Here is a 24,642-nt window from a genome sequence, read left to right on the forward strand (position 1 = left end):
AGAAAAGGAGGAGAGAGAGAAAACAAAAAGGGATAGGAAGAGTGAGAGTGGGAGAAGGACAGAGAGAAAGAGAGAAGGACAAAGAAGAGGGACAGAGAGAGGGAGGAGGAATAGGAATCAGGAGGAGAAATGGAGAGGGAAAGGGATGGGGGACATAAGGAAGAAAGGGGGACAGAGAGAGAAGAAAAAAAAGGAAGAAAGGGGAGGCAGAAGGAAAAGGGCCAGAGGAAGAGAAAGAAAGGGAGAGAAGAAAGAAAAGAGAGAAGGAAGTAGAGAGGGAGGGACTTAAGAAGAGTGAAAAGGGGACAGGAGGGAAAGAGGGGGAAAAGAGAAAGAAGGAAAGAGAGAAGGAAGGAAAAGGAGGAAGACAGCAAGAGAAAAAAGAGGAACAATGGTAGAGGGAGAGAAAGAAAGGGGTGGGAGAAGAAGAAAGGGGGTGAGAAAGGAAAAGATGGGGGAGAGGTGAAAAGGGAGAGAGAAAGAGAGCAAGAAAGAGAAGGGGATGGAAGGAGGGAAGAATAGAAAGAGGTTGCAGAGGTGAAAAGGGAAGAAGGAAGAAAGGAAGGAGAGAGGAAAGAAGGAAAAATGGAGAAAGAAGAAGGAGAGGAAGAAAAGGAGAAGGGAAGTGTGACGATGAGTGTTTGGCCTATTTTTTGAGATTCTGGCAGGGAGTTATAAAATGGGCACCATCAGAGTTGAAATTAAGTTTAAGAGCAAAGTTTCACTACTTTAAAAATCCATAATTTCAGATGGCCCAAGGGACAATGTACACAAGATCAAAGAAATGGCAAAGTTATTCCTGCTTGCACATGTCTCTGTTTACCTAGACTCACAATGCTATGTCTGTCATGACCCCAATAATGGGGCTGCTCTGTGCTTCCTCTCTCCAAGCTAGAAATGTTACTGCCCTAAAGCATCAGGATAAATCTGTAGACTGCCTGGTGGTGGAGATAGCTCAGAGCTAGAAAACTTACCCCTCATCTCCTGCTCCTACCTTGTGGGCTATGGCCCTCTCTCCCAGGGCTAACCATTTTTAAACTTCCAAGGCCTGAGCCAAATAACAGCCAATGAATTCTGATTCTGGTACTACTGGAGGGAAATATTATCAAGGCACTCATCCTTCCCAAGCAGCCCCTGGGAATCCTGCCTGAAATTCTGGGGAAAATGAAGGGCAGTGGAATATGGCAAATAAAAAAAAAAGAAATCTGGAGTCTGAAATCAGTTTTGAGTTCTACCTCTATTCCTTAGAAGCACAGAATCTCAGTGGATAAAAAGCCAGACCTGGAATTAGGAAGTTTGTCTTTCAGTCATGTCTGACTCTTTGTGTCCACGGACCATAGGATACTAGATCCTTCTATTTTTTTTTACTCTCTCTCTCTCCCTCCCTCCCTCCCTCCCTCCCTCCCTCCCTCCCTCCCTCCCTCCCTCTCTCTCTCTCTCTCTCTCTCTCTCTCTCTCTCTCTCTCTCTCTCTCTCTCTCTCTCTCTCTCTCTGTCTCTCTGTCTCTCCAAGTTCATGCTCACTGTTTCCATGACATAATACACCCTAACCTTTGCCATCCTCTTCTCCTTTTCCCTTCAATCTTTTGTCCCAATCTTTCCTTATGGGGCCAAAGTCTTTCAGTTTCCGCTTCAGCTTTGACAATCCAAAGAATAGTCTAAATTAACTTCTTTAAGTATTGACTGATTTGTATCCTCCTAATGTCTAAGGGCCTCTCAAAAGTCTTCTCCAGCATCACAATGTAAAAGTGTTGACTCTTCACCTTTCTTTATAGTCTAACTCTCATAGTCATACATTGCTATGAGAAAAACCACAGCAAATAGGGACCTCAGTCAATAAGGTGATATGTCTGGTTTTTTAGTATGCTATCCAGATTTGCCACAGTTTTCATTCCAAGAAGCAAATGTCTTTTAATTTTATGGCTGTAGTCGCCATCTGCAATGATCTTTGAGCCCAAGAATATAAAATCTGACACCATTTCCATTTTTTCTCCCTCTGATAGCCAGGAAGTGATGGAACCAGTTGCCAAGATCTCAGCTTTTTTGATGTTAAACTTAGTCAGCTTTATACTCTCCTCTTTCACCTTCATCAAGAGATTTCTTAATTCCTCTCCACTTTCTGCCATCAGAGAGATATCTTCTGCATATCTGAGATTGTTGCTATTTCTCCTGGCAACCTTCATTCTGACTTTTGATTACTTCACCCTGGCATTTCACATAACATATTCTGCATATGTTAAATAAAAAAAGGTAACAATATATAGCTTTGTTATACTCCTTTTCCAATCATAAGTCAATCAGTTAGTTGTTCCATGTTTGGTTCTATCTGTTGCTTCTTGACCTACATATAAGAGACATCTCTTGTCTCTTTGAGGACTTGCCACATTTTGTTGTGATCTGTACAGTCAAAATGAAGAAGACTTGAGTTTAAATGTGGCCTGAGATACTTAACTAGCTGTGTGCCTCTGGGCATCACTTAACTCCATTTAATCTCAATTTCCTCAGATGTAAATGAAGCTGGAGAAAAACCACTCCAGTGTCTTTGCCAAAGAAAATCCCAAATGTGGTCATGAAGAATTAAAACCAATAACACTATCTGAAAAGACCCACAAGACTGCCAAAGATGACCAAAAAAGAAAATGCTAAATGTAGGAGGGGCTGTGGGAAAATAGTATTCTAGTAGAGTTATGAACCGATCCAGCTAATCCAGAAAGCAACTTGGAGCTATGCATAAAGTTACTAAACACTGTTTTCCTCTTGCCCAGATCTATAATATTATGTCTATATCTATATGTTTATATCTTTTAGACTTCTACTGAAAAGAAATCAAAGAAATGAAATGGTTCTATATGGAAAAAATTGACAGAAGCTCTTTTGGTAGTGACCAAAAAACTGAAAACTAAAGGGGTGCCTAGCCATTGGGAAAATGAATAAATTGTGATATAACAATGTTATAGAATACAACTGTGCTGTAAGAAACGAGGAAACAGATGATTTCAAGGAGATATGGGGAGACTTGTATGAATTGGTGCAGAGTAAAGTGAACAGAACCAAGGTCAATCTACAACATCTCATCAATATTATAAAAGTACTTTTAAGGACTTTTATAACTTGATGAAGAATAAAGTGGGAAGAACCAGAACAACTTATATAATAACAACACTGCAAAGACAAACAACTTGGAAAGCTCATAGAACTATGATCAATACAATGATCATCCATGATTCTAGAAGGGCAACAATAAAACATACTATCCATCTCTTGACAGAGATTTAGGGTGCAGAATCAGAATTTTATGGCCAATGAAGGAATTTGTTTTGCTTGACCATGCATATTTGTTATGAAGAATTTGTTTTTTCTTTTTTTCCCTCTGTTTTCTCCCAATGGGGTGGGAATGAGGAAGCTTTTATTAATAAAACGATTTTTTAAAAAAGGGGTTGTCACAGATATGGGATACTGCACACAATTTCAGTGATCTCACTGTCTTTTCTTTGCTATAAGATTTTTCTCATTAAGGATGGATAATCTATAAATGCTTGTAATGCAAAAAAGCATACCAATAAAGAGAGAGAAACAAAGAAAGACAGAGAGACAGACACAGAAAGAAAGACACACACACAGTGAGAAACAGAGAGAAGCCCTTCTGCAGTCTTTCTAATAGTGATCATCCAATCATCCAATCTCTGCCAGCAGGGAGAGAACCTACTGTGGTCTGAGGCAGCCCATTCCAGTTTTGGACAATACTAATTGCTAGGAAGTTTTTTTTTTTTTTTTTTTTTTTTAACTTACACCAAGCCTAAATCTGGCTTTCTGCAGATTATAGTTATAGTTCTGCCCTTTAGAGTCAACCAAAGTAAGTAAAATCCCACTCTATCCCTCCTTTTTTTCCCAAATGAGAGTCCCTTGAACAAATGAAGGGGGTACTCATATAAAGATAGCACAGTGCATTGAGTGTTGGATCTGTAGTCAGGAAGACCAGAGCTCAAATGTGGACTCAGAAACTTACTGTCTGTATGACCCTGGACAAGTCCCTTTATCTAGGCCTGATGCAGTTTTCTCATCTGTAAAATGAGGATGAGAATAAAGCTATTTCCCAAGGTTGTTGTGAGGATCAAATGAGATGATATGTAAAGTGCTTCCCACTGAGGTGTACAAGGCAAACATTTGTTAGCCTCCTGAGCTTGGATAAATTATTTCATATAGTTTCAGTTTCTACATCTATAATATGAGGGAAAGAATATTTTTGCTATCTATCCCACTACTGTTATGAAACATCCCATTTTACTGCTGGAAAGCTCTAATGACTTGGAAGCTTTTCCTTCTATGAAACTTAGGTCTACCTCTATAAACTGTACTAATATCTTATAGCTTCAAATTAAAACACACAAATACCCACAAAAACCAATGAAAACATGCTCAGAGCTCTTTGAGACAGAAGAAAAAAACAAATCAAATATCCTATTTTTTATTATTTGTGTTATGAAAATTCTTGTTTGATTATAAGTTAATATAAGCAATAAGTAAAGGGAAAATGGAAAAAAAATCTAATATTACAAATGTAATGTCATGTGGAAACATTCCAACCCTTTAAATGCTTAAAGCCAACATGTATCCCAAAAGCAGAGGTGTGCTGGAAAATATTTAACAAGAGGCTCATTGAAAAAAAGTGTTTTCAGGACACATTTTAAAATTTAATTTGTATTATTAACATTTTCTCAATCACTTTCTTACGTCTAGACCAGTGAAGATAGGAAATGGAAATGGAGCTATTATGTTTATTATGTTGTATATAAAGATCCCTACTGGTCACATATTGAGTTAGAAAATCACACATTAACATTTCCTATGTTTTATTGTATTTTTCTTTATTTTGTCAAATATTTCCTAATAACATTTTATTCTGGCTCAGATGTACTGTGGGAGTGTTGGAGGTTGCATGAGGCCAGTAGGAGGTTTGTTTAACACCTCTGGTCTAGGCATTCAGTGACACAAATCAAGCCCTCATTTGTAACATTTGCCCATTTCTGAATTGTAAATAGCACACTGCCAATTTAACAATTAGCTCTCCTGGTAAGAGCTTGCTCCAGCATATCCCTGCAAGCCATTTCTTTCTCAGATTAAACATTCTTAGCTCCTTTGACCAATTCTCTTATGCTATAAAGTTGAGATCTGTTAACATCTTGGCCTTTCATCTTTGGATACTCTCTAGATTATCAAAATATTTCCTAAAATATAGTACCTATAACTTTAGTTCATAATACTCCAACTATAGTCTGAATAGGGCAGAGCACTTTGCGATCCTCACCTCTTAGTTTATATATATCCTTATATTTCTCTCAGAATAGCCTAGGGTCTCTAAGGAGTGATCTAATTTTGGAATATTTAAGTATTCAAAGACAGAAAAAGTCAAGAATTAGACAGTGCAATGGCCCAAGCAAACTGACACCAATCCAGCAGAGCCTAAATATTGCACTGCAGAATGACCTTGACTAAACTGACTTATCTCCCCCAAATACTATACTACCTGAGATTGTTATTTGATAGAGAATTCAATTCAATTCAATCAAGTACCCATTCTGTGCCAGATTTTGTTGCTAGGCATAGAAGATACAAAGAAAAAAAAAAAGGAAACCAGTAGAGCAGATTATTTACACAATATATTGAAGCAAATGAATCCAGGACTATGATAAGAGTTTATTATTTGATTAAAACTGCTTAGGGACACTAGAAAGCAGATGGCAGAAGTTAGGCATAGACCAACATTTCACACCATATACAAAGATAGGTTCTAAATGAATATGTGACGTAGACATTAAGGGTGACCTTATAAACAAATTAGAGAGTGCAGAGTGAAGTGAAGAAAAAAAAACAATTTATAAAATAACACCACCAATGTTAAAACAAACCAACAAACAAACTTTGATACTTAAGAACTCTGATCAGAATAATGGATGACCCAAGTTTCAGTGTTCTATTAATGATGCTATCCATTTTGTGACAGAGATTTAGGAATATGTACATGTGTATACACACATATATGTATATCTGTATGTCTATGTATGGATAAAGACATGACTCATGCAAGAATTTGTTTGGTTTAGCTATGCTTACTTGATATGAGTTTTAAAAAATCTTTTTTAAAAGCTTTTTTTTTAAGGAAGGGGTGGGGAGTCAGGGAAAATGGAAAGATTTTTTGTTAACTGAGGAAAAAATTAAGTATAACATAGGATCACAGATTTAGAAACAGGGGGTGGGGGAAAACATTGGATATCATCTAGTCCAACCACAGAATGAAGAAACTGAAAAGTTTCTAAAGAGGTCTAGTGGCTTGCCTTCAATCATATAGGTCTGGGGTTGGAATTCAGGCCCTCTAACTCCAAAATTAACATGCCTTTAAGAAGGAGAAATACAAGATATGCAGAAAATCAAAAGAGGAAAGGGAAGAGGGAGAAGAGAGGAGCCAGAAAAAGCCTCAAGCAAGAGGTAACACTTGATCTAAGCCTTGAATAGAATTTAGGATTCCCAGAGCTGGAGGATGATCATTCTTGGCATTGGAGATGGTCTGTATTCCACTCATTTTGCTTGTACCTCGAGTTAGCCTGGAACATTGCGATTCCTTGCTGTGATGTGAGTCTGTCCCCACCCACAGAAACTTCAGCCCTTGAGAACTGTCTGCTTGTTGTTAATTTCCTTAGGGGAAAGAGCCCTTGGCTGTCTGAAACCTGGAGGATGAATTATGATCAGATTCTACAGGGCAAGGTTCCAGGGACAATCTGGGCTGTATGGTGCTCCCCTGCCAAGCTGTAAGACACCTAGAGAGGTGAGGACTAATAGGAGCTCACAATTCTATAGTGCTTTATGGTTACAAGATATATAATGTGCAATGTTTCAATTAATCTTCTCAACAACCCTGGGAAATAAATCACTTTATTTTACAGATGGGGAAAACAAGTCTCAAGGCAGTTAAAGAGATCTGCCTAGAGAATTCCATAGCTAGAAAAAGGCAGCCTTGGGATTGGAGCCCAGATTTTCTGACTACTAGACCAGTCCTATTTCCATTATAGTTTCCTGTAGGTGAATTGCCATCCACAGGGAATAAGCCAGAATATCCAACTGGAAGATTAACTAAAAAGTCTCTTTGATGCAGTTTCTTATAGTTAGAAAACTCCTTCAGATGCTTGTCTGAAAAATTCTTCAAAACTTGTGTTAGTTCTTGGTTATTGATCCTTATAAGCTCAGCCCCTGGGACCTCCTAGGATTAGATAGGTTGTGTAGTCAAAATGGTACTAATCGAAAGTACGAGTTTGGGTTCTATTTACCAGCTATGTGACCTTTAGCCATGGTACTGACCAACTCTGAGTCTGATTATTCTCCTATCAAGTCAAGGCAGTAGTACTTATCAACTTTTTCTATAAATCGAAGGGCAGGTTAGAGGGAATTTCCTTAATGAGATTCCTTTGACCAGAGAAAACAAGATCTGTTTTTTAAGTGCTTATTGTAATAGTCAAGAAAGATGAAAATTAGATGGAAATTATATGGAAAACGAAAATGCTGCCAATCCACTGTAAAGTATAATTCAATTCAGTTCATTGAACATTCGTTAATTGTCAAGAAATCTTAAAGCACTATCAAGATGCTAGCTATTAAGGGATTAAAAAAAAGGCAGTCCTTTCCCTCAAAGAGTTTACAGTCTTAATGTGAGGTGGGAAGGGGAGAAAGGGAATATAGCACATACACAGGTAAATATGATTAAAGAGAAAGAGGGATAGGAACAATTTTTTATTATTATTAAAATAAAATGTCAGCTTCTTTAGGGTAGAGACTTTCACTCTTCTTGTCCATAGTTAAATTGCATTTGGATGCTAGACATAGGACTTCAATCCAATTCTTGCCATGAAGGCCAGCCTGCTATTCATTCTGCTGCCTTTTCTGTGAAATGTTTAACTGGATAAACAGTTGTATGATATGATGGATTGAGGGTTGATCTTGGAATGCGAAGGTCCTGAGTTCCAATTCCAATTCAGAGACTTAGTATCAGTATAACTGTGGGCAAGTCAATGAATCACTCTGTTTCAGTTTCTACTTCTGGAAAATGGGTATAATAACAACACATGTCTCCAGGGTTGATGTGAGGATTAAATGCTTTATTTGTAAAGCATTTTAAAGCACTTAATTAAATAAATGCTAGTATTGTTTTTATTAGGTTAGAATAGAGATTGTCCTTAACCTTAAATAATTTAAAGTAGTTAGTTAAGTAGTTATCATTATCTGATGGGTATAGTAAAAATTGTACTATTCAGAAGCCAGCCTACTGAAATGATTTCCCTCCTGGAAATGTAAGGGTAGGGCAGAGAAGAAGAGGAGAATCCTCTTGGACAACAAATCAGTAATCCCTAAACACCTAGGAAAAAGGAAACACATGAGAAAGTCAGACCCAAAGTTTGGATACACAATAAATAATGGAAGGAAAGGAGAACTGTGACAGACTAATAATGTGGGCTGACCAACAACCCCTTCCCCCATATCTCCCCAAAAATAAACAATGCAAGATGCCATGAATTAAAAGCAAAGCCAGGACAATGGAAAGGACAGATTCTGCTCCTAAGAGGGCTTCCCTGGAAGGCAAGGGATTCCCCTTAAATAGTTGTCAAGCAGAGGATGAATGATCTGGATCACTGAGGAGGTATGGATTGGTTATTCAGATATGGGTTGCCTGGATGGTCTCTGAAGTCTCTTCTACCTCTGAGATTTTGTACTATTTATAAAATCCTGAAAGAATACAGTACAAAGGCTGTTGGATGGGTGTTTCCTGCCTCTGTCTAGGCCACTGGTTATATTCAGATGGCTCCCTTTTCCTTTTCTCTGTTTTCTTCTCCTTCTTTCTTGCCTAATTCAGGCATCATCTCCTACTGCATTCCTGAATTATGAATGCTCCATCCGGAGAGCTGGTAGCCCAAGAATCTCAAAAACTACCAACATCTGGATAATTGTACATCCTGTACTCCTTGGAATTTATACAAAGTTTTGCAATCACTAGTGGGGGAAGAAGTTACCCAAGACCTCTAGAACTGAGCTTCTTGGAAGAAGTTACTCAAGACCTCTAGAACCCAGCTTCTTAAATTGTGGGTTGTTACCCCACATGGAACCTCATAACTGAATGGGGGGCATGAAATTATGATTTATTATCAGTAAATGCTTGATTGCTGACTTTTGCAAATATTTATGTAACCAGAGTAATATAAAAATTTCTTGAGTAAAAAGAAGTTGTGAGCAAAAAAAGTTAAGAAGTCCTGCTCTAGAACATTACAGACCACTTACAGAACCCATTTTCTGGTTTTAGAGGACTTCTTTCCACAATCTCTTAATAAAGGGTGGAGATCCTGGAAAATAGGAGGCAACATGGTATCCTAGATCAAATGCTGGATTCAGGAGTCAGGACAGTTTGGCCAGCTGGTCACCTATTCCAAGAAGGATAGAAATTCTTATTTATCTTAGTTGCTATTTACAGTCAGTAGGGCCTTTCACCTGAAAAGATCCAGTCAGGAAGCCAAAGGGCAAACTTGTGTAAGAGAGGCTGCCAGATTCTGCTGCCTTGGCTTTCAACAGGCTCTTAGATACTAGAAATGGCCTTCCTCCCTCTCCTTTCTCCTCTCTCTCCTCCCCCTTCTGACTTGTGGCTTCCCGGACCCAGCAGAATGACAAATGTAATCATTTTAAAAGGTCCCATCACCTGCTCAGTCATTCCCAATAAGCTCACACAGCACTATGGAAAGACTGACACCCGAGTTGTAGGGCCTCAGCCAGAAAAAAAAATCAAATCACCAGGATGCAACCAACAAAATTGTCAAATACCAAATAAAAAGCTTCATGAATTCTCCATCAGCAATATAACGCTTCCTGGTCTAAGCAAATATAGACCCAGTATATGAATTGTGATAGGATTGCATTAGCCTTCCAACAGCTTCCAACAGCTGGAGCAGAAACCTCTAAGAAATACATGTTTCTATAAAGCTGCCTTTATTGGTTATAATCCTGTTAGGGTGAAGGCTGTAATCTCTTTCTCTGTAAGCCCCTATCCTCTGGTGGAAGGCTTCTCATTCACGAGTCACAAATACATTTCTGTTTCATTTGAAGCTGAGAAAAAAAAGAACCCAGACCAGATAGTTGAGGAGTTCCATGTGTACTATCTCTCCTCCACTCCCAAGTCTGCCTTTCCCCTCTAAGGCTGGCGCTCCTTTTGTGTCTGACCATGTGATCTGTTCAGATCATGTCCCAATCACTCAGATGTCCTATACAGTCTAGCCACACATGAACAGAGAAAACAGGATTGCTCATCCTTTGGAAGGGGAATGGGGTGTGGTGCTTTCTAGGAGCCCAAGTTCAGAATCACAAAGAGAAAGTCTGCCCAGAGCCATTCAGTTTCTGAGAATCCACTGAAGAGAAATACAAGCAAAACAAACAACCTTTGAATATGCTGGGGAAAGAATTCTACACAGGAGAAATCCATGGATTTAGACTTCTGTTAACTAGAGCAATACCAAATTTGGGACTTCCTCTCCATAGCAAATTACTGAAGCTCCTCACTTCCTTACTTACTTCAGGCCTTCAAGGACCTGATACAGGCTACTCATCTAAAAATAAAATGGTCAATTTGACTTATAAACATTAGAAAATACATTTCAGGCTCCAGACACCAACTCCACATCACCTCTTTCCTTTATTCCATTCCCTCAGAAGCCATGGTTCCCTTATGCTTGGTCTTCTGAATCGGAAGTTTTCTCCTTACTCCTGGGGAATGTATCCTCATTCCCCCACTCCAAGTCTGCATAGACCAACTTTCACCCGCACAAATTGTGAGCATCACTTACCCCAATGTTGTCATGGTGACAATGGTATACCAAAAGGAAGCCGGGATGCTTGTGAATTTGCTGGCAGAAGAGCCCTTCTCGGCATAAAACATCACAGTGGCAAAGATAATGATGGCCATGGTGAGAGAAAAGAGAAGGAAGCCCAGCTCTGACGCACAACTTTTAAGTGTGTAACCCAGGATTCGTAAGCCCTGGGAGTGCCGGGAGAACTTGAAAATTCTGAAGACTCGGAACACCCGGAGTGTGACAAAGGCGCCGGACACATCCTCATTGTTGGTCATCACCAGGCCAATGTAGTATGGCATGATGGCCACCACATCAATGATGCTCATCACACTCCGGATAAAGCGGTAGCGGCTAGGTGCCGCAAACAGCCGTAGCAGGTACTCAACAGTAAAGATCATGACACAGGCCGTGTCCAGGCAGAAGAAGGCCACCGCATAACGCTCCCCACATGGCAGCTCCTTGTTCCCAGGCACCGTGCCACAGGGCACTGTCTCCACCACATTAGTGATGACAGAAACAGCAATGAAGAAACCTGTGACATAGTAGAAGACCAAGGCCAGAGTGCTTGTGTGTGGATTCTCAAAGGCCCTCCACATGGTCTGACGGAAACTGAGTGACGGCAGGGATTCCTGGTTGTTCTCAGAGTCATTGTCATCCATCAGCCGTTCTGCATTCTCCCGCTTGCGATCCTTGTATTCTTCATAACAACAGTCCCCAATGATCTCTGGAAGGATGCCATAGAAAGCCAGCTCGTCATCATAAGCAGAGATGCACTCGTACCGGGGGTAATGCAGCTTCCCTGTGCGGTAGAAGTTGAGGACACAGCGGAATACCTCTGGGTCTCGGTCAAAGAAATATTCCTTGGTGTCCTCATTGAAAAAGAATTCTTTCTCTGTGCTGCCAAGTAAGGTGTCAGGATAGCGCTCCAGGGTGGTCCGCCATGTCTGGAATCTGCGCCCACTCACATTGAGGATGATCAGTTCATCTTGCCTCTTATTTTTGTCAGCTGGGGCCAGGGGCATGGGGCAGTTGGCCACGGGCATCCAGCCAATGGCTGCTGCCCTGGCAAAGGGCAGCCAAGCTGCGACTCCAGCAGCCATGGTGACGCCAGCTCTCAGGACAAGTTACTGTGTCTTGGAAAAATCACACACCCGCTTGGAGTTAGCTCAGCAATCCCCTGAGGGTGAGAGAAGAAAAATGGGGGTGGGTTAGAATGGAGAGAAGTAAAAAGATAACATTCAGAGGACAGGGCTAAGCCACTAGTGTCACACACACACACACACACAATCAAGTACACTGGACTATGTTGCTCTTTCCTTTTCCATTCCTTAGCCATATCGAGCAGCTAACATAGGTGCGGACCTGACAGCTGCTAGTGACTCACTGACAAATTGTCAAATTTCAAGAGAGCTTGGAAGCATTTGGAAGGGAAGCATCCTCAACAAAGATCTGAGAAGACATAGACTATAATCAGCTCTAAAAGGTTATGGCCCGATTACAAATTTAAATTGGGAATGGGTAAATGATCTCTCATTAAAAGAATTTAAAAGTGGGATAAACATGCTAATTTTTATTTCTTCACCAACCAAGGCAATTAGAAAGTTGGGGAGCAAGAAACAGAGAAGGAGCAGCAATAAACATATTCCTTCCACTTATTTCCCTAGCCAGTAAGATGCGATGCCCATATTAGACCAAATAAATCCTAGGATACCAGTTCATTGTGCAAAAGGTCCAGGAGCTAAGTCCCCTTTTGACCTAACTGATCCTTCACCTCCAGTTTACAGGTCAAGTAATGAATGACTCCCCTTCTTCCCCCTATAGGGCTTAACCCAACCATTGTGACAAATATAGTATAATATTTATAATATTAATATCATAATTATAAATGTTTGTTGATTCAGAAATCTGAGGTACTGACTTTCAAACTTTTTGAGTATGAAAATACTTTATGGATATAAAAAATGTTAAGTACTCCCTCCACTGGCTCATTGGTCTTTCAGCTATCATGTCCAGGCATCAATTCTTTGACCTTCTGCATATATGTCCTGCTCACACAGGTTCATTCTAAGTGCAGACCTACATGTGGATGCCCTGGCCACACACGCCTCCCATATTTGTATGCCCCATAAGTGATACATATGCAGGTTCATTCTTCCCACTAAATGGGAATTTGTGAGAAAGTAAGCTCAGGGTTAATGGGAGAAATTAATACTATTACTGTTACCACATTGCTATCTAATTTTGCATATTGCACATATATATATATATATATGTCTATATATACACACACACATGCATGCTTTGCATAAAACTTATGTCAATATCAAATGCCATTATTATATGGGGAGGGAAAAGTCAACTTTCCATTATTTGTGATAATGTGTGGATGCAGGAACTCAGACAATCCCAAAATAAAACTATTTGATTTGGTATCATCTCAATCCTATCCTTCTATCCCCAAAATCTAAGTGCATTCATTGCACAGATCACACAACTATGGAGTACTAGGAATTCAAACTTAAGTAAAAAAAGCATATTTACTTTCTTAATTATTTAGGTGATGTTGATAATAACCAACTATTAATATTAACACAGCACTTTAAGGTTAACAAAATATTTTCCTCCCAAAAAAACAAACAAACAAAAATAATCTCTGCGAAGGACTAAAAGCAAATATGATTATTCCAGAATTGCAGAATCTTGATTGAAGGAACTAGAGGTAATAACAACATATATATATATATATATACATATATATATATGTATGTACGTATGTATACGCATATATTGCTGAGACAATTGGGATTAAGTGACTTGCCCAGGGTCACACAGCAAGAAAGTATTGTGTCTCAGATAGATTTGAACTCAGGTCATCTACTACATTACTACACATAAGTAGTAAGTAAATCAGGCAAGATTTGAACTCAGATCTTCCTGATGCTATCCACTGTGACACTTAGCTATAAGAATTCTCTCTACCATATCCTTGCCAAGTGTTGTTGTTCAGTCATTTCAGGCATGTCTGTCTCCCCATGACCCCATTTGGAGTTTCCTCCAAAGATATTGGAGGAGTTTGTCATTTCCTTCTCTGGCTCATTTTACAGATGAGGAAACTGAGGCAGGCAGGGTTAAAGGACTTACTGAGGATTACACAGCAAATAAGTATCTCAGTTCACATTTGAACTCAGGTCTTCCTGACTCCAGTTCTGGCATTCTATCTACCACTACACCTAGCTGGACTTACTTGACCAAAATCCATTTTTTATACAATTTGTAACTACTATTATATTATTTAGGACCAAACAGAGCAAATCTAATCCCTCATTTTAATAAAATAAATTCTTTTAAGACAAAAAAGGAAAATTTTATTGCTGTCTTTTGTTTTTATATCACATCATTTCCAAATATGTCTGTTCCCTTTTCCTCCCCAGTAATAGCATGGCAAACCATCTTGGTGGAGATCTAAACCAGGTTGAAGGGTAACCTACAGATAGTGAATTGGGCAATGTTTACTCCAACTATGTGAAGATGCCCCTTGGCAGAATGGGCAAATGAAAATAATTGGTTCCAATGGCCATGAAGATGGGTAAGGCAAGAAGCTATAGTGCTTAGGGTTTAGGCAAGCATCAAAGACACCATGGTCATCTACTTCATCCCAGTCCATTTTCAGTTGTCTTTATTTTTGTCCTGTTACTAAACTTCAATGATTCTGGAAGAGAGAGTGAGACTGAAGACTTTGTGTAGTTTATTTAAATCCAATTTATGTACAAGTCAAGACATGGCCTGGGATGTCATTGGTCCTCTTCAAAAATGAAGGACAAACAACAACAATTCCTTATTTCCCAAAATGGCTTTTCACCTTCTAGAAGCCAACTAGCTTCTAGAATGCTCTCCTTAAATCTTCTCTTTTCAGATTAAAAAAATTCATCTCCTACAACTAATCCATGGCTCAATCCCTAACCCATCACTCATTCTGATTCGTCCCCAGGTGGCTGATGTTGTTCCAAAAATATATAGCTCTAGATTTGTATTATTATTAGCCGTGTGGCCTTGGATAGATTATTTATTTTCATTAAGATTAATTTTTCTCCTCCATACAAAGAGAGGGATAAATTTAGTTATTTTGAAGGTCCTTTCCAACTCTAAATCCCATAAAAGATCATACTCAAAATCTGTGACTGGTCTGACCATGATTCTTTAAGTGAACTCACACAGAATCATACAAGTGACAAAGATAATTTGAACTCAGGTTTTCAACTGAGTTTGAGAAATGGCTTCTCAGACTAGTGATTTTGACATCATTTCAACTTTTGATATTCAAATAATTCTGAATTCTTTGGGAAACTGTGAAAAAATATCTAGGGATGGGGGAAATTACATTTTTTATTATGACCAACCTGTCCTCCAGGATTCTTCACTTTTTTCATTTCATAGACCTCTCTAGCTCTCCAGGGAAGTCCAAGAACCCCTTCTTAGAAAAATGTTTTCAAAGGAATAAAACAAAAATACATAGGACCACAAAGGAAACCAATTACACTGAAATACAGTTACCAAACTATTTTTAAAATGTTCATGCTCTCAACTTAAGAATTCCTGATCTAAATATAAAAACTCAATATATGTTCGTGGTGTATTATGGTGGCCAAGCAAGCTAATGTCGCCTTAGGAAAAGCTTTCCAGGAACAGAATGATAATGGTTTCACTGTACTGTGCCCACATATGGAATATCAAGTTCAGTTCTGGATGTCTCACTTTAGGAAGGATGTTGGTAACATGAAAAGTAATGAGGATGGGGAAAGGTCTTGAGTATCTCATGGCCCATGAAGATGGGTTGGATGGATGAAGGGTATTTTGTCTAAAGAAAATAGAGTATGGGATGGGGAAAGGTTGAGAGGAATACGACAGCTGTCTTCAAATAGCTGAAGGGCTTTCATGTGAAAGAATGAATAGATTTGCTTTGTTTGGTCTCAGGGGATAACTCTACAATAAATGTGTAAGAGTTGAAGATAGGCAAAAAAGTTCAATTTAAATTTCCTCCCAGTTAAAAGCATCCAAAAGTAGAATGGATTGCCTTTGAGCAAAAGTTGGATGATAACATATGTGATCAAAGGAATTCTGCTGTCAGGTACAATTTGGAGTGGATGGCAGCTAGGGTAACTTCCAACACTAAAATTCTGCAATTTAGAGGATTTAGGGTATCTTTATTTGAAGCAATGACTTCCGATAATCCTCAAATAACTGAACAGGCCAAATCCCATCGCAACAAATTCCAAGGGATGTCTATATTTTCTTTTGTTGCATTAAATATCCATTTAAAGAGACAATGTAACTATATTTTTCTCTTGACTGTTTTGCTGTGTTAAATATCCCTCTAAAGACATAGTATCGCTATGTTAGAAGGAATCCTGGCTTGGAGTCAGAAGGACCTCGTTCAAGTCCCAGACTCAATGCTTACTAGCTGTGTGCTTATTGGAAGTCACATAAGCCTCTGGGTCTAAGTTTCCTATCTATAAAATGAGGCTAATAAGACTTGCACTAACTACCCTTCAGGGTTATTGTGAGAAAATTGCTTTGTAAACAGCAAAGCTTTCTATAAATGTCAGCTATTACTATAAGTGGGACATTTCTAAGGACTTAGAAATCTTTTTGTTACAGAGATTTGTTCGGGATTATAGTCTTTTTACTGTTTTCTTGTGCATCAGCTCTCTTTTCTTCTCTCATGTGCCTCCCAACATTGCATCCAGTTGATCAGCTTCTCACCAAAGTTTACTTTATCTGGTATCCTCTCGGGACTTAAGAGTACCCACATTTCTGTTGGACATTAACATTTACAAAACCCTCTGTTCACAACAAACAAAACTATGAGATAGATGGTAGAAGTGTTATCTCCCTCTTACAGAAAAGTGAGGTTCAAGGAGAGGTATTGTGCACAGTTAAGATGTTGGATATGAATCCAAGTCTCCTGCCTGCTGCCTCGCATCAGATTTGCACAACTTTATTTGTTCCTTGGTAACACTCTGAAATTGTTTTCATATGTAGAGGTTCTGTTTCTCCAATCAGATTACAAGGTCCCTGAGGATAAGAAATGGGTTGAGTGAACTACATTCAAAGGCTGGTATTATCCACAACTCTCTGTGAGACCTCAGGCAAACTGCTAAGATCTCTCTGTGCCTCTATTTCTACATCGGTCCGATGCAGAAAATAATTAGAGTTTCGCCCCTCTCTATTTCTGAAGTTAAGAAAGGGGGATTCAGATGCCATATGGGAAAAAGCAATGCACAAGACATCCCCCAAGTACAATCACACCAAGAAAACAGAATAACTGGTTAGGGTACAATCAGTTCCTGATTGTGATCCCTAACAGAAGAAAACTGTGACTGAGTCAATCCCTTGGATTTTGGAATTCATTGCAGAACTGTTTTTCCCCTGCCTGGAAGAAAGGGGTATGTATAGGAAAGAGATCACCAAGCTTAAAATCAGATGAAATGAGTTTCAATTTAGGCTCTGACAACACCTGTGTGACGATAGATAAGTAACTTACATCTGCAAAGCATGGTTTCTTCATTTGTAAAAACGGAATAATATTTGCATTACCTATCTCATAGGGTTGTTGTGGGAAAAGCATTCTGCAAACCACAAACTCTGTAAATATGAGCTGCTATCATTATTGGAACAACAGAAGAATCTATCAGTATTCTTTGAGCACAAGATGACTTACACAAAGATGCTAAGTGGCTTGGGGGGAAGCCAGATTGGTCTAAAAAAGTCTGCAGAGAGAATATGCCCCATGAAGAGGTCAGTGATATGAGTATCTAAAATATTACACCCTCTGGTTTTCTGATGTCTATAGTCTATGATAAAAACCTCCCTGGGTTCAAATGGGTGTGGCCTAGCATCCCAGAGAATGAAAGGCTATCTATGTAGGATCTCTATATTCGTTAGTTTACACACACAGAGTCAGGTGCACCATCTCTCTCTGTCTCTCCTCTCTGTCTCTGTCTCTGTCTCTGTCTCTGTCTCTCTCTGTCTCTCTCTCTCTCTCTCTCTCTCTCTCTCTCTCTCTCTCTCTCTCTATCCTTCCTTCCTTCCTTCCTTCCTTCCTTCCTTCCTTCCTTCCTTCCTTCCTTCCTTCCTTCCTTCCTTCCTTCCTTCCTTCCTTCCTTCCTTCCTTCCTTCCTTCCCTCTGTCTCTCTCTCTCTGTCTCTGTCTCTCTCTCTCCTAGGACATATTTTGATCAAAGGATAGCAACTCAGTCATTTACAGGACCTCAAAAATAATTTAACTCAGGTTTTTTATTAAACACATAATAAATGTGAGCATTAACAATAAGAATCTAACTCAAGGTCACACAGATTAGTAAATAGACCCACTAGGTCCAAATCCGATGCTCCTTTCTACTGTACCATGCTATGGCTTAGGTCAGAGGAGAAAACTAAGAGTATGGATGAATGTAGTAAGAAGAATGTAATTAGAAATATGGCAATCAGAAAATGAGGACCTTACTTAAAGATCAAAAGCTTTAGAGTTGAAAAGGCACTGAAAGGCCAAATCTAGTTCCTTCTTTTTACACACTTGGAAGATAAAAATCAGAGAAGTCTTGGGTTGTTAGCCCTGCTCCACACGCAACTAGGGCAGGGTGCTTTCCCCTGTACTCCTGTGCCTCCTAGTTCTGTAACATTTGGCAGGTGATTTCATTTTTCTGGGCCTTAGCTTCTTAATCTATAAAATATGGCAGCATGGTATATGAGAAAGAAGATTGACCTTGGAGAATGAAGACCTAATTTTGTAACATGATTCCAACATTTAGTAACTGTGTGACCTTGGGCCTTCAGCTTCCTTATCTGTAAAAACAAAACAGAACATAACACTCATAATCAGCAACCTGGATTGTTGAGGATCAAATGAGATATATAAAGTGTTTTGTCAACTCCGTGCTATATACATTTGAACAAAAATGAGACTTAAATGATCTTTAAGGTGCTTCTCTAAAATTATATCATTCTGTAAGAGCCAAGAATCCTAAGTGGAGGGGGAAATACCTGTGGCTTATCCCCTCATATGAGGAGTCTCCAAGATTCTCTAAGAGCAATTTTCCTCTCTACAAAGCAAGACAGACAGCATTAGTTTTTAGGCTCAAGATCCCTTGAGTCTCTTCATTGGGAAGAGAGTTTCTTTTGAATATTACAGAGCCAGTCTTGGGCATAGCTTAGGGAACTAGGGCACAGAATCTTTACAGCTCATGTCTTGCATGGCCCTTAACCATCAATGGAAAAACCATCATACATTTTCTCAGCAAGCTGTCTAGTGAGCAGCACTGGCTAGCCCCTGTGACCCTGGATCAAATTTTAAGAACTGTGCTTTCCACCCTGTATTGCATTTCTTCTCACTATAGAGACCCAGACCTAGTCATTTGCTTACATAACTATGCTATGACAAGTTACACTCAGTAGACTCTTCCATGAACCAAATTCCAAGTTTTGTGTCTCAGGCCATTGATGCTCACATCCCTATTCCTTACTAAAACTATATTCTCATCTATAAAAAGGGAATAGTAATATCTGTAATAACTATCTTCTTGGATTCTTGGGAGATTAAAATGAGTTAAAGTTTCTAAAGTGTTTTACAACTTTAAAAATCTAGACAAAGTCAAATATTATCTTATCATTTTTTCTAACATTTATATAGCATTTTATGTTTTGCAAAATGCTTTTTGTATATTAATTCAATTCTTCCCCAGAATCTTCTTTGATCCTCAAAATAACTCTCTGAGATAGATGCTATTATTATCTCTGTTTTTTTAGGTAAGGAAACAGGGTGATAGACACGAAATGACTTGTCCACAGTCTCATTGCTTGTATGAAGCAAGATCAAAGGCCTAAGGCTTTCCTGACTGAGTTCAGTACACTATCCATTAAGTTACTCTATCTTTCTTGAGATCAACTTTCTCTGATTATCTAGTAATCTGGCTCCTGACAAACTTTGCTTCTCCCAACTCCTTGATTCTGTCTCTTCTCCTAATCATTCAAGGTATTTTTTTTAAAAAAGAAAATAGACATTTATCAGCCTCACAATAAAAGCCAATTTGAGGCCCTCAAAATGATTTCAATGTAGAAATTATGTTTTGAAGGTTTTTATTTATTTCTTTTAATTTTTAAAAATGTTTTTATTTAAAGTTTTGAATTTCAAATTCTAACCCTTCCCTTCCTACTCCCTGAGATAGTAAGCAATCAGATATAGATTATACATGTGCTATTACATAAAACATTTCCATATTAGTCATTTTGTACAAGAAGAGTCAAAAAAAGAAAAAATAGAGTGAAAAATAGCATGCTTCAGTCTGTATTCAAATAATAACAGTTCTTTCTCCAGAAGTATTTAGTATGCTTCATCATTAGAACTTTGGGATTGTCTTTGATCATTGTATTGCTAAGAATAAATCATTTCTATTTCTTCATTGAACAAAATTGTTATTATTGTGTACAAGGTTCTCTTGGTTCTTTCTGTTCACTTCACTATACGGCAGTTCATGTAAGTCTTTCCAGGTTTTTCTAAAACCATTCTGCTTATCATGTCTTACAGCACAATAATATTGCATTACAATCCTAATACAACAGCTTGTTTAGCCATTCCTCAATTGATGGGCATCCCTTTGATTTCCAATTCTTAGCCACTACAAAAAGAGCTTTCATAAATATTTTTGCACAACAAGGTCATTTTCTTTCCTTTTAGATGTTTTGGGGATATAGATCTTGCAGTAATATTACTGGATCAAAGAATATTCAGTTTTATAGCCCTTTAGGAATTTGTAAATTTCTTGAATCAGTTCACAACTCCACCAGCAGTGCATTAGTATTCTAGTTTTCTTACATTGCTTCCAACATCCAACATTTTCATTTTTTTGTCTGAGGTATAGGGTACCTCAGAGTTATTTTAACTTTGTATTTCTCTAATCACTAGTCATCTAGAGCATTTTTTTCCATATGATTATAGGTAACTTTTATTTCTTTGTCTGAAAACTGTTCATATCCTTTGACCACTTATCAATTGGGAAATGACATGTATTTCATAAATTTGACTCAGCTTTCTATATATTTGAGAAATAAGCCCTTTATCGGAGATCCTGCAAAATTTCCTCCATGTTTTCTGCTTTCTTTATAATTTTGGCTGCATTGGTTTTGTTTGTGCAAATTTTTCCATTATCAAAATTACTTATTTTTAATTTTGTAAAGCTCCCTGTATCTTTCTTGGTCCTAAATTCTTCCCTTATCCATAAATCTGACAGATTAACTATTCCATGCTCTCTTAACTTGCCTATGGTATCACTCTTCTTCATGTGCAACTCACATACCCATTTTTGACTTTATCTAGGCTCAAGGCATTTTACAAACTGCTTTCTCATTTTAGAAAGTGAGAGGTCATGGAGGGAGGACAATCCAAATAAACCACTTTTATGTCTTTAAATCCTTAAGACTAACTTTCCCTATTCATTGAGCCAGGGCTATCTTCTCAAACAGGTCAAATAAGCAATTTAGCACTTTCCAGGGGGTCAGACAATTGCTTCTCTCTCTCCTCAATTCTAGCATCTCTTCCTTCTTGTCCTCAGAAAAATGCAAAAAAGGGCAGGTTATTCCATTGATTACATGTCTGACTGGGGAGGGATGTGTGTGTTCTCTTACTCTGCATTTAGCCTGTATTTGAGCCATACCTTCAGAACAATCCCACAAGCAAGACCCCAATTAATTTTTTCACCATTCTACAATGTCTCACCCCCTGCCAGGCACAACAGCTCACCCACAGTCAGCCTTAGTATGCATTCCTACAACAGGCAGAGCATCCCGGCCCCGTTTCCAACCAATGGCACAGCATATGCCTTGAATGTCAGGGTTTTACTAGGACGTGTACTCTTCCTAAATGGAAAACCTGAAGCTATTTTTGTTTTTGACAGCAGAGTTTGGCAGTAAGGGGGGGGAATGGGCATTGGAGAAGAGAGATACCCCCTGAAATGATAAAGACAAAAAGCATAAAAGAAGGGGAATGAATGGATTTCTCCCTGCTCTAAATAGAATTGCCAGCATAATTCCCTTAGCTTCTCTTTGGGGTGGGAGAGCATAGCCCTCGGGCTTTAGATTTACTTAAGGCTCTAACTTCCAAACTGGGTTAAAGCCTAAAATGCTTCAATCACCTGGGTGAGAGTCCAGCAAAGAATGCTGAATCCAAAAGGAAGTTAAGGGACAAAGAAGTCAGTTTCTGCTTTCACAGATTCCTCATCTTAAACCTGTTCCCTCTCAGCCCAAGAGATAATATTTGCAAAGCTCTTACCCTGTGCCCAACACATAGTAGGTACCTTAGTCCCTCTCCCCTTCCCTCCAAACAACCTTAATGGGGTTGAATTTAAGGCAAGGAGAGAAGGGCAAAGATGATGATTTGATAAATGCCTTAGCTGAGCCCAGAAAGCTATACTTGAACTTGACTAGGTGAATCAATCCCCTGACCCCAAAACGCTCAGACCATCTGATCCACAGAGACTTGTTTCTCCTACAGTGCCGCTCCTAGGCCACCCAGAGCACTTTCCTAACTGTTTTTCCTTTCTCTTCCAAAGCAAAAGGGGGAAAAAAAGACTTCTCTCTCCCCCTTTTGTGGGTTCCTTATATACATGCATTTTATCCCCCAAGTAGTCTACAACCAGAGATAAACACATCAAGAAATATATGTCAACATATCCACAATATATAAATATACCCTGAGGAAGATAGGATCACCCTATTTGCATACACATGCAGAAGCATTTATGATTGCAAAAAATCATGCACATGGAAACTTGAGGTGAAGGGGTATAAAAGATGTGTACATACATTCGTGCAAAATATATATTGTTTGCTATCTAACACATATTTGCTTCCTCAGAACATTTCTACGTTCTCTAACCATGCGAAGGGGTGAAGAGAAAGCATACGTTCTCTAAAAGCAATAAAATGGAGATTTTCCTTTACCAGTGGATTTCGGGTCCCAGCACCTCAGCCTGTTGCTTGTCTTTCTGTCCCAACCCCAATAAAAGCAGGAAGCATTTTATGCTGGGCTTAAGTTCCAACATCAGGAAAAGCAAATAAATTCAGCTTGCCCAGATGACTTCGCTTATATTCTCCCCTACTCCTCGCTGAACAGCTCAGAAAACATACCCTTTGGCTCCATCTGCCCAGGTCTCGCAGAACCAGCCTTCGATTTTAATAGGACACCTTTGGGAGTGGAAGGATGGAGCGGGACTGGGACAAAAGCAGCTGTTTCGGCTTCATCTGACTTCTAGGAGCACAGAGTGCTAGGCTCACGCGGGGTTGGAGAACTTTACCAAGCGCTCCCCTTTCTTCCCCGGTTCCCCTCCCTCAGGAAGGCGCAGGAGTATAGGATCTGTCCCCTCTGCCACCTCTCCCTCAACTGATCTCTCCGAGCAATCGGTGCCTCCGGGATTCTAAGGGACCCGGGGCAAGCTAGAGGTTCCCGGCCCCAGCCGAGAGTACAGCTGTGAGGGATAAGCAGCAAGTGAACATCAAAAGAGAATCCTGGACCTCCGGACTATCGGCAAGGGAAAGGCGCCCCAGAGCCTGCTCCCTACCCCTCCTCCCGAACCCGGGGACCGGGAGCTGAGCGAGGAGCACAGCGCCCCCCGCCCCGCCCCCAGCGCTCCCCAGCCCTGGTGCCCAGCCCCCAGGGCGTGGGGGAGGGACTCGAGTGGGCAGCTGGAGCAACAGGCGTGGGAGCAACACCTGCGGACCCCTTCCCTTCCCCTCCTGGTCCCTTTTACCCCACCCCCAACCCTAATTCCTCGTTGGTTCCGCTTACCTTGGGCGCAGAAAGCCCCCGGCCCCTCCCGCGCCCAGGGCTCCCGGGGAAGCTGCAGCCCGGAGCCCGGAGCCGGGGTCTGGCCGAGGCGGAGGAAGCCCCAGCAGCTCGGCGCCGGGAGCGTGGAACCGAGGTTCGCGGTGCTCCTCGGTGAGGTGAAGTCCGCTCGCTCGCTCGCTCGCTCTCTCCTTGCGTCCGCCAGGCACTCCGTCCCTCCTCCTCCCCCGCCGCCTCTCCGCCCGGGGCTCGGCAGCGCGCCCCCCTTCCTCCTTCTTTCCTTCCTTCCTTCCTTCCTTCCCTCCCTCCCTCCTCGGCTGCCCGCCTCGCTTGCTCCTTCGCTCGCTGCCCCCGCCAATCCCAGCGTCGCGGGAAGCCGAGACCAGCGGGCCACCGGCTGGATGGATAGGTCCCTCTCCCTGGGGGGGAGGCGGCGGGGGCGCGGGGCGGGGCCAGGAGGAGGAGGCAAAGCGGGGAGCCGGAGCCGTGGGTGGGTGGGGGGATGATCTGGAGAAGAAGACCGCAGGCGGGCTTCTCGGTGCCCGGCAGGTCCGGGCAGGGCGAGCTGCCCCGGCCACAGGCCGGAGAGCTGGGCGCTGCCGGAGCCGCTGGCAAATGGAGAGAGGCGGAGGATCGCTAGCCTAGCGGCCGGGAGGAGGCCCGGGGGCGAGGGTGTGCGAGGGGGAGTGACTCGGTGTGCGTGTGCGAGTGTGTGTGTCTGTGTATGGGCGGGTGTGGTGCGCGCACGAGCGAGTGTGGGGGAGAGAGCGAGAGCGAGAGCGAGAAGCGAGCCGGAGCCTTAGCCCTTAGCTTTCTTTCCTTGTGCGTCTCCCTGGGTGAGTGCAGGAATCCGAATGGGAGTGACTGTAGCGAGCGGAGTGTGCAGCCGCGGGTGTGAGTGCGTGTGTCAGTGTGGGCACCGGGTGGGGGGAGGGGCC

At 40.7% G+C, this 24,642-nt stretch overlaps 1 protein-coding gene across 3 annotated transcripts in view; it reads right to left on the reverse strand.

The window, feature by feature from the left end:
• Positions 1-23,847, reverse strand: part of KCND3 (potassium voltage-gated channel subfamily D member 3) — a 318,453-nt gene extending 294,606 nt beyond the window's left edge. For 2 of the 3 annotated variants that reach the window (XM_074263067.1, XM_074263064.1), the window contains exons 1-2: positions 23,708-23,847; positions 10,868-12,050 (exon numbers count right to left, since the gene is read on the reverse strand). In XM_074263067.1, the coding sequence (XP_074119168.1) occupies positions 10,868-11,973 (1,106 nt within the window). In that variant the 5' untranslated portion in view covers positions 11,974-12,050; positions 23,708-23,847. Of the gene's footprint in view, positions 1-10,867; positions 12,051-23,049; positions 23,413-23,707 lie in introns of those variants that run through there. The other variant, XM_074263066.1, reaches the window with a different exon arrangement.
• Between the last annotated feature and the right edge of the window lie 795 nt (positions 23,848-24,642).

This window comes from Sminthopsis crassicaudata, chromosome 4, assembly GCF_048593235.1.
Source record: "Sminthopsis crassicaudata isolate SCR6 chromosome 4, ASM4859323v1, whole genome shotgun sequence".
In the NCBI taxonomy this organism is placed as follows: domain Eukaryota; kingdom Metazoa; phylum Chordata; class Mammalia; order Dasyuromorphia; family Dasyuridae; genus Sminthopsis; species Sminthopsis crassicaudata.